At 42.7% G+C, this 10,569-nt stretch overlaps 1 protein-coding gene across 2 annotated transcripts; it reads left to right on the top strand.

Annotated features, from left to right (window-relative positions):
* The first annotated feature begins 1,849 nt into the window (after positions 1-1,849).
* On the top strand, positions 1,850-10,388 carry dync1li1 (dynein, cytoplasmic 1, light intermediate chain 1). Of its 2 annotated transcripts, XM_069681850.1 has the most exons (14): positions 1,850-1,961; positions 2,214-2,287; positions 3,641-3,757; positions 3,874-4,104; positions 4,218-4,372; positions 4,527-4,620; positions 5,218-5,353; positions 5,436-5,547; positions 5,753-5,812; positions 5,953-5,997; positions 6,096-6,183; positions 6,271-6,393; positions 6,576-6,593; positions 8,975-10,388. In XM_069681850.1, exons 1-14 carry the CDS (start codon positions 1,858-1,860, stop codon positions 9,091-9,093), a joined length of 1,476 nt encoding a protein of 491 aa, XP_069537951.1. In that variant the 5' UTR covers positions 1,850-1,857; the 3' UTR covers positions 9,094-10,388. The 2 variants fall into 2 exon arrangements, with proteins under 2 accessions (XP_069537951.1, XP_069537952.1); XM_069681851.1 differs by lacking the exon at positions 6,576-6,593.
* Positions 10,389-10,569: the final 181 nt, after the last annotated feature.

The raw sequence follows: 10,569 nt of genomic DNA, 5'->3' as shown, positions 1-10,569 counted from the left end.
ATGAGGAGGAGGAGGAGGAGGACGGTGCGCCACTTAACTGGAGTTTGTAATCCGCCGGCTCCATCAGGGGCCGCAGAGAGCGCACCGTGCCTGGGGACCAGCGACTTCCGCGCGCGGTGCATCAGCGCCATCTCGTGGTAGTTACAGTGAACTTGTGACACTTATGAAATTGATTTTCTGCTTCTCTGCTTTGATTGGTTGCGATGCGCCTCGCTGGTTTTATAATCAGGGATGACCGCACACCTGAGACCACTTGGTAGTTAATTTAAAGTTCACGCGGTGCCCACTAGATTCAATGGTTCAGATGAATTTCAAATGACTTAGAGCAGTGTATGAGGCGATTTAGCTGCTGAAATAAACATGAAATAATCAGAAAATCTCGAATTTGTTTATTTTTCATATTGTATTTAATTGTTTACAGTTTATATGTGTGCTGTCTTCAGAATAACAATCACATGTAAAGTATTTGGGATTGCATTAACCTATAAAATATATAGGGCTGCATTTGCTTAACTTTTGGATGATCGACTGTTTATCACATGTATAAACCTTTTCCAAAATCACTGCTGCTCTTTATCTCAAATTTTATAGTCGATACATAATAATAATAATAATAATAAATTTTGAAGCGCATCCAATTCTTACATGACAGAAGAGCTTTATCCCTATCCTGTATAGGCTTAGGCCCGGTGCCATATTATTAGCAAACCAAGGCATTGATTTAGGAGGCTACGATTTTTTAAGAGGATATAGTCTAAAACGGATTTGTGTGGATCTTTCGAAAACCCATTTATCCTGTTAAATCGGTTACGACAAGCATACCCTGTCTATTTTGTAATCGTCTATTTTGTTATAATTGCTGAAGCTTTGTACCACCAAACTATTTAGTTCACTAGTAATGCATCAATCACAATAGCCTATACACAAATATTACATAATTAAGCAAGCGCATCGTCCTTTGTGCCCACTGCCATCAGACTGTACGACAGCATGGGAAACCACGGACTGTCATCATGCTGAACTCTCGTCACTCTCACTTCATTGACTCTCTGTTGTAATGACTTACTTATATACTTGCCATATACTGTTATATTTATCAGGTTGTTATATCTTCATATACTGTACTTACAACTTACCTCTATATTATAATGCACTATGTTATACTATTATTATGATAACTGTTATATAGTATAGTATATTGTATAGTGTATTACATTGTAGTATTCTATATGTATATGTTCATAATATACATTATGTTATATTACCATACCATACTGTATATTATATCATATTATATTATATTATAATATAATTGCAATTTTTACACGCACTTCACTTAATCCCATAACTGTCACTTTAACTTGTCACTTACCCCTGCTTGTATAACAGCTGTATATACCTCGTATTTTTTTATTTTTTTAATCTATTCTTATTTTTTATACTGTATTTACTTACTTGCTATTTTGTCTTTGTACTGCTGCAACACTCGAATTTCCCCATGGGGATCAATAAAGTATTATCTTATCTTATCTTATCTTATCTTATCTTATCTCATCTCATCTCATCTTAATTCTAATAAATCCGTTTCCACTGTATCCTCGTCTCAGATTTGTTTATGGCATCAATAATTAATCAGATAATAATAATAAGAAAAATAATTTTTTTTCCCTGTGTATAACCTGGCGCTGATTGTCACTTTGCGGTGGATGAGATCATTTCATGTCTGGAGCAGGGAGCCCAGCTTTGTGCGGGCGGACCACGCCCCGGCCCCGGCGTGCGGTGCGGCGGTGCACCAGGCTAGCTTAGCACTCAGCTGCTACATCCGGGCGCTCTGCTCGGTGCACAAACCCTGCGAAGATGGCGACTTCAGGGAGGAGTGCGTTATTATCCTCCACCTCAGCTGGACCTAAGAACACACTGGAGAGCTCCAACACAGAGGAAGAGGACGGACAGGACTTATGGTGGGCGATGTTTTGTTTAAGCTGGGTCTTTGTGAGCACGGTTTGTTGGCGCAGAGGGTCCATTGTGCTGGGAGGAGGATGGTTTGACAGCTAGTTTGCTAACGATGCTAGCTAGCATCAGCACCAGGCTGACTGGACGCTGGTGACACAGCAGCACGAGCTCGCTTTAGCTTCTCCCTGTCAGACGTTGTTTTTTAATGAATGAATTAGCCTCTTATAGCCGTGTTGTAACAGCGGCTCTTCTGCCTGCAGGTCCACCATCCTGAGTGAAGTGTCAACCCATTCAAGATCCAAGCTACCGTCGGGGAAAAATGTCCTGGTCATGGGTGGGTGTCTGTGTTTGTCTGCAGTCTGTCCTGGTTAGCCAATAGACATCGTTAGCTTGAATAGCACATTAGCTGGTTATCTCATCCCGATAGACTTAATACTGCTTGATAGCTATGCTAGCTGTGCTCTGGGGTGATGGTGCTTTTGTGTTCACACCTGGCTGCGGGTTTGTCGGCTTGCGATGTGAGACAGGTGTATTTTTCTAAGCGCCTACACAAACGCACGAGTACGTGCACGCGCACTTAAACACACCACCTCATCTTGAAAGACACAGAGAGAGAATCAGGCCGCTTTGAAACACTGCAAGTCATTCTAGCATCCAGTGATGCTAGTATAGCAGCTAGGTGGAGATGATGCTGAATTGACAAGACGAACCATCAGCCTGTGTGTGTGTTTGAGCGGGGCCACGAGGCTTTATGTGACTGAAGCAGACAGGGTGCCTCCCTGTCTCGCTTGGTCCTCGTGTCCCTAATGCTGCAACACACACACACTGTCCACACATCCGCCTAGGATAATCCGCAGCCTGCTACCCATTCCAGCTAATCAGCGAGTTGGTTTCTGATGTTAAGTGTGTTGTGCTGTCCATGACAACATCAGCAATCTCTGGTTTATGATGCATCGAGTCCCCCCTGTCGGTTTAAGATAATATGACACAGTGTAAGAACGGATGTAGCCTCGACCCTCCGATACAGACAATAACAATGTTATCCTGTCAGCTCCGAGGTTAGCACTAATGCTAGAACGAATGCAGCCAATTGTCCAGAGATATGCAATATATTACTTCTGTAGATCATTCATGAAATTTGCACTTAGTGCATAGTGTAGCTCCTGTATGTGCCTCTAATAAAGAGGTTTGCATTGTTTACGGTATTTATGTACTACATGTACATTTGTTTAGAGCTGAAACATTGGCTGACAGACCGATCATTCATTTGCAACTTTTTTGCTATTTAATTAATCAATATTTGAAGTAATTTTTCAAGCAAAATAGCCAAACATTTCCCTTTTCCAGCTTCTTAAATTCTTGAATCTGATTCTTTTCTTTGTTCTGTGTGACAATTAACTGAAAGACTCGGTTATGGGGTTTTTTAAAGCAACTTAAAGATGTCATCTTGGGCTTTATGAAATTGTGGTTTGTAAATTATTGATAATTAATAAATAAAGTAAGGTGCAGATTAACTAATAATGAACATATTCATGTTTGGTGTACAATTGTGCGTTCTATTAACTCTGCCTCTGTATTTATGCTTTATGTACGACTCCTAAAAGTCATTATTATTATAGAAGTAGGTTCTGGCATAGACAAGTCTAGTACTCCATAAATCTGTTATTAACTGATTGTGTGTGTTTAGGTGAGGTGGGTTCGGGGAAGACCACCTTGGTTGCAAAGCTACAGGGGGTTGAAGAGTACATGAAAGGGCGTGGCCTGGAATACCTCTACTTCAGTGTCCATGATGACGACATTGATGGTAACCAGCAGCTGCTTTAATAATTATTATTTTTATTTTTTTACCACAGAGTACTTTTTTATAAATGCAGCAGTATGGTTGTATAAGATCTGTTTTGTATCTATGTATGTGTTTAGACCACACTAGGTGTAATGCCTGGGTGTTAGATGGAGACCTTTACCACAAAGGTCTGCAGGGAGTAGCCGTCCCAGTGGACTCTATCGGCGACACGTTGCTGCTGATAACGTTGGACATGTCACGGCCTTGGAACGCCCTGGATTCGCTCCAGAAGTGGGCCGCCGTTGCGAGGGAACACATCGACAAACTCCGGGTCGCTCCGGAAACACTGCGCGAGCTGGAGCACAGACGTGAGTCACAGCGACAGCAGTCGGGCTGAGAAGTAGATAAAGATGAGACTTTTTTTTTCTCAAGAGGCACAGTTGGTTGCCATATGATTGATATATAAATGTTGTTTGTGTAGTTGTAAAACAGTTCCAGGAGTACACAGAGCCGGGCAGTGGAGAGGACGGCACCCCGCAGAGGAGGAGTGAAGATGAGGAGAGCGTGCTGCTGCCGTTAGGAGACAACACACTAACACACAACCTGGGCATACCAGTGGTGGTAGTCTGCACCAAGGTACACTCTCACACTCTTCTGGCTCATTACCATAGATTATGTGTGGAAACATTTAACTTTACCTTCAAATTTAAAGGGTTTAAAGACCCGTCTTTGTATTGTTCTGTTTTGCATTTATTTGCATGCGTTCTGACACCTGATTGTCTGACCTCAGTGCGACGCTATCAGCACGTTGGAGAAAGAGCACGACTACAGAGACGAACACCTGGACTTCATCCAGTCTCACATCAGACATTTCTGTCTGCAGTGTATCCTTCACTAGACGCTGGGAGCCAAAAGTTGCAAAAACAAAAACTTTGAAGTGTCAGTAAACAACGAAGGTATTGATCAGTACAGAATAAGCGGGGGGTTTTAACAGGACTGTTGATCAATAACACTGACTCTGCAATTTTGCTGTCAGATGCTGAGCTTTAAGGCACCCATTCACATTCTCTAACGTCCAGCGTTTCAGTGATGGAGGATGGTGATGCTGCATTACAAGGTGTTCTGTTCTCAGGACAGCAGTTTTGTTATTGCAGTGTTTTCGCCCCTGTAAGCTGTGTCTGAACTGTTGGTGTTTATATTGCTTTGTTGCAAAGAGAGTTCGATAAAAGTCATTTTACCCAGTCCTGCTTGAAATTGTTTGTTTTTCTGATTCATTTCTCCGTACAATGGCGAGTGTAAACAGTACTCAATTTACACGGGTTATTGTTTTTTAAATGAGCAAAGACTGTGTAGTTCTTCTGGTGCTGGCAGCAATTAGTCGGAGCAGGAATCTGTTTTTTATTGCAGTGCTGCTGTGGTGTTATTTTTACACCTACATTTAGAAGTGGTGCTTTTGAAAGTGTCCTTGACAGCCATGTCAGACGGTGCTTCTTTGGTTTACACATCAGTGAAGGAGATGAAAAACCTGGATATCCTCTACAAATACCTGGTCCACAGACTCTACGGCTTTCCCTTCCACTGCCCGGCACAAGTGGTGGAAAGAGACGCCGTCTTCATGTAAGCCTGCTTTCACATTATGCGAGGTCGACTGTGGGGCCTCCTGTGTTTTTGTTTTGTAACCCTTCTTCTGCTCTATCAGTCCATCAGGCTGGGACAACGAGAAGAAGATCGCCATCCTTCACGAGAACTTTCAGACAGTAAAAGCTGAAGACAGCTTTGAGGACGTAGTAGTCAAACCGCCAGTCAGAAAGGTACAGGCTTTCACTTCTAAATCGGCTGACTTGGAAAGATCCTCTTAGAATGCTAAGCTCACAGCGTAACCCCTTCTGTAACATTATGTATCATTACTTTCTTCAGAAGCAGCCATTGTTCTAAGCTTTAAGCGACATCCCTGCAGGGATCATGAGAGCTTTACCCAGTCTGACGTGAACTTCTTTGTGTCGTCTCTCTTGTCAGATTGTACATGAAAAGGAGATTCAAGCTGAAGATGACCAAGTGTTCCTGGTAAAACTGCAGGTCAGAAAACATTCCTGTTGTGTTGTTAATGCCACTCGCTTTGCTGCTTGTGGGTACTCCACTTAAATCTCACTTGAGGGTCTTGATATGTTAATTAAGTACTAATTGAGTGAGTGTGCATAATGTGCTCTAATTTGCAGTCGCTGCTCGCCAAACAGCCTGCTGTGACAGCAGGGCGGCCAGTGGTGAGTGCACTTTACTTTTTCCTTTTCAAACTTGGCTGCTAAAATAAAGTGAACCTCCCTCCAGCGTCCAGATGTGTGAAATAAACTCGTTTTCACAGGACACCACCAGTCGAGCACCCACCGGTTCCCCCAGGACGAGTAATCGCTCTGCAGCGGCCAACGTAGCAAACGCCATGCCACAGTCGGGTACGTCCTATTACGTCACTGCATGCATACAATGTGCATGGCTTTGTGTGTGTTTTTAACACTACTGTGTGTGTGTGTGTGCTGCAGGTCAGACCAGTGAGGGCGTGTTGGCCAACTTCTTCAACAGTCTACTGACAAAGAAAGCAGGCACAGGGGGGCCCGGGACGCCAGGTGGAGGAAACAACACTCCAGGAACAGTACGCAAGTCAGGTGAGAGAACACACTTACAGGCGTCAGAGGTTGTTAATGCGCTCGGGATATGTTAGAGAATATTATGTAAGACATTTAATGCCATTTTCAGTCATTAATCAGCTCTCAGCTTCTTTTTTGTTTTCATCCATCTGCCATCCTTCATTTCCTCACCTCCCTTCCCCTCCTGTTTTCTGCTCCAGACATGAACATAACACACGGTAAAGATCAAAGGGTTTGAGTGCATCTGCACAACCACACTAACGAATCACCTGTCATCTTTAGGCCTGTTTTTAAGCTCTGTGTGACTGTTCTTTCACTCTTAACTCTGCACATGGCAGCCTGCTGTGTAATCTCACTGTTAACATCACTCATAATGTGTGTATGTGTGTGTACTAGTCAGAGGATGCTGGCCACGTTAAGGTGTGTGCGAGATACAATCCTCGTTTACAATTGCTTGAATATGTCATTGTCCATTCCCAGAAGCATCCTTATTTATTTGACCCCCGTCCTCCCTCCAAGCTTTCTGTATCACCATTTACTTCTCGTACAAGCACACCTATCTGTTGGCTATAAAGTATGTTGATTAATTTAGAATATTACATTATACAGCATATTTCTTAACTCAAGATCTCTTGCACTAAATGGCTTAATTTTGTTGCTTAGACAACAGATCTTTTTTTTTATTGCAAAACATGTTCCCGGGTCTTAATCACCTTGGGAGAAGTTTAATTGGATCTGGTTCTATTGGTATTGATTTTATATTAGTGGCAAGATCCAGAGGTATCTAAAAGTCACCAGCAGAAAGGCCAACATGTCTCACGGCTGCACTCTTGCCTTCACCTATTTAGTGAGGAGAAAAAGTGTGAGCCATGACAGAATAAGTTTAATATAATTTACTGATTTAATAACATTTGCGGCCCTAATATTTCACCTCCGTCTCCACTGTGTCCATTCTGCTCCTCTTCATGTTTTTTGTTTGTTTTTGGCATGTTGCATTGCATTTCTCATAACTAACATCTGACACAAACATTGCACATGATTTTAACTAAGGCTGGGTGATATGGTAGGAAAAATAATACTATTTATGTTAAACAAACATGTTTTAAATTGTTTTTAAAAAGTATATTATTATGCTCCAAATTATATTAAAGAGCGCTGGTTTAGCTCAGCGGTCAAATCGGTGGCCATAAACGGAGGCTATATTCCTCGATGTGGCGGCCCTGGATTCAACTCCCGCCCTCAGCCCTTTGCTGCGTAATCATCCCCCGTTTCCAACACTATCCACTGTCCTCTCTCATGAAAGGCCAAAAAAAATAATCTTTAAAAAAATATGACACAAAACAAGATGTCTTCAGCTTCAGGTGGTGATGCGTGTACCACATTTGAAACAATATAATCTCTATTTACATAGAAATGTAGAATCTGTAGGCAGGGACATGGATTTCCAGGACAGCAAGTGTTCTGGTTTTCATTTGTACTACGCTTGTAGTCCGAGTAATATTGACCAATCACGTATCAGCAGGTTGCGGCGTATGCAGGAAAAACAGTCTGTGAGGAGAGCAAAAGCAGGCAGAACGTAATGCACCGTAGTGACATCCCGGCTCCCATCAGCGTCATCTGACAACGGTTTAGCTTCTCATTAATCTCTATAAACAGACATCTGCATGCTAACAGCTAACAATCTGTTCTAGAGCTAAAATTCAACTTGAGATAAATCTGTCTGACGCTGTGTCACGAAAAGCGTTCAGCGTTTAGATTTCCAGACTTCCTTGAATGCATCAGAAAAAAGATCGATCTGACCTCCGTTCAACAAACGAGCATTTTAAAAGTAGTTTTCTTTTCCTCTTGACGACAGACCTGACGAAGCTTCATTTTGACTTTTTACTAATCTGCATCATGAATTTTGGCAAACTTAAGACCTGTTAATGAAAGTTAATCACAAGAAAAACAAGTTTCTTTTTCGGGTTCATACCGCCAGATTGAAGCCTCTGTGTAACTTACTTTTTAACTGAGACTAACCAAAAACAGATGAACAGGCGCTCCTTCGGGGATTTAATGAACCAAGAAATGATTTACTGGAGGGCCGAAATTTGCTTCACTTTTGATCTGAACACTCGGTCGCGTCTCAAGTTGCTAGCTGGACTGTAAACAATGCAGCATGCGGAAAAGGAAGTCTAAAACATAGTTGCATATTGAGTTAATTGCAGGTGCGTCATACAATGACGACAACAAACATAGCTAGTCTCTTTCAATAAAAAGAACATATTATACTTATCCATACTGGTTGTTTTTGTCCTGAGCATGTATCAGTGAAAATACAATCAGTATTACCAGAGGTCTGTTTGTACATGATAATCTTGAGGAGGAAAGTTAGAGTGTGACCTTGAGACTCACAAATTGTTTCATAGGATAAAATCAATACTCACCTACTGCAGATGTGTATTTAATATTTCATATTTTACCCAGCTCTTATTTAAACATGTGTAATTTTCTTTGTGTCTGTTGCATTGTGCATTAACCACTCGATGCTGTGAAAATGCTTGTTAGCTTCTGATGTGATTTTGTACTATATTTATGCGTCTGCATCTGCCTGCTGCAGGTTCGAAGCTAGGCCTGGGTGACGTACAGGCGGAGCTGGACCGCATATCCAGCCGGGAGAGCGACTCGGACTTACCCAATGCCAACGAGACCCCCGCAACCGACGGCCAGGACACATGAAGACCAACACACTTCACCCTGCTCTCCTTCCCCTCCCCTGCCTTCCACCTCAGTCACCCTCCACCTCCCTTTGTCCTCCCTCCCTTCACTCCATCACACAGATTGCGAGGAGAAAGAGGGATGTAGGGGAAAAGGAGGGGTGGAAAACACAGTTTTGCCTCCTTGTCATCTTTCACTTTGAGAAGCCCAACCCTCTTTTCTCCTACCTCGTTCTCCTTCCCCCCCCTCTCTCTCTCCTCTTCCTGGCTGTCACGCTGAGGGCGAGTTTTTGTCACAGTTACATACAAGACTGTCTGTTACATGAGAGTAAATGGGTGTGGGGGACCAAATGGGGGTGTGGAGGTGGGTGGTGGGCAGAAGTGAGAGGCAGGGTTGAAGATGAGTGATTGCAAGAATGAAAGCGAGGGTGTTTTATCCATCCATTTCTTGTGATGGTGCAGTTAGTGTTTTTACTGTAGGAGCAGCTGAAGGGCGCATGTGGAAGAATCTGTGCTTAGGTACTTTAGGGATGATTGTGTGTTTCATGTATGTCGGGCAAGTCGCGCTTGGCCAGAGGAAGAGATTGAGAACAAAAAAAAAATGCCTGAAACAAAATTGCAAACGGTCTTGTTTTTTAAGATGAAGGGAAAAAAAATACCAGTATTTGTGTATGTGTGTGTGTGCGTTTGTGTGTGTGTGTGTGTGTGTGAGAGAGAGAGAGTGGGAGGTAGATGGAGATAAGTTACTTCAACCTAGACCTGTATGTCGAGAGATTTTTGGCTGTTTGCATTTCAACCAAAAGGCAAAAACATTACTATGCTCTTACACTACAAGCTCTTAAAACGGTGCATACACTATTACTACAGCAGCACTGTCTGCTAGACTACACAAACCAAACACGACAAAAAAATAAAGACTTTACACTCGAGCACTAGTCCTGTGTAGCCGGCACCTAGCGTCCATCATGACACTCAGTTCTACGATTGGCCAAACTTCTCCTGGCGGTACACACTGCTCAAACCTGTAGATAACAGACAGTGCACTGGAAAAAGGGAGGGGAGGGGGTAGAGGGACGGTAGGTGGGTAGCTGAGCTTTACTTGTACAGAAAGAAGCACTAGTGATTCAGTTGAATAGTTACTGCGGGCAGGGTGGCGGGCGGGCGGGCGGGTTGGTGACGGGATCAGAACAAGGGAGGGTCACACCAAGAATGTACAGTCATTGTCTCGCTGATTGGTCCTGTTATTTCAGAGCTCTGTGTTGGCGTTTGTATAATCAGATCTGTTAATCAGTCAAATAAAAGGTGTATTTATTCGGATTCATCCACCTGGTTTCTCTTTGCTTTTTTTTTACCTCCTCTCCTAGCTCTGAATAGAAGTTGCTTAATATTCTGATTGGGTTTTGTTAAGGATAAAAAACTGCTTACAGTTAAGGTTGCTTTGATTAGAACGCTGGGGTCAACCTTTTGCAAAACCTGTCTTGTTTTCAAAGAATAAAAT

This window comes from Semicossyphus pulcher, unplaced genomic scaffold (genome assembly GCF_022749685.1).
Source record: "Semicossyphus pulcher isolate SPU_LCO1_2020_fin unplaced genomic scaffold, fSemPul1.0.p SCAF_5, whole genome shotgun sequence".
Classification (NCBI taxonomy): Eukaryota; Metazoa; Chordata; class Actinopteri; order Labriformes; family Labridae; genus Semicossyphus; species Semicossyphus pulcher.
This window is presented reverse-complemented; position numbering and strand designations above follow the sequence as displayed.

What these genes read in the sequence shown, in the direction of transcription:
- dync1li1 (XM_069681850.1), top strand. Translation starts at nt 1,858, where the DNA reads ATGGCGACTTCAGGGAGGAGTGCGTTATTATCCTCCACCTCAGCTGGA. An exon ending in TCAAACCGCCAGTCAGAAAG is followed by an intron (nt 5,548 to 5,752) that starts GTACAGGCTTTC and finishes CTCTCTTGTCAG; the next exon opens with ATTGTACATGAAAAGGAGAT. An exon ending in TGTTCCTGGTAAAACTGCAG is followed by an intron (nt 5,813 to 5,952) that starts GTCAGAAAACAT and finishes TCTAATTTGCAG; the next exon opens with TCGCTGCTCGCCAAACAGCC.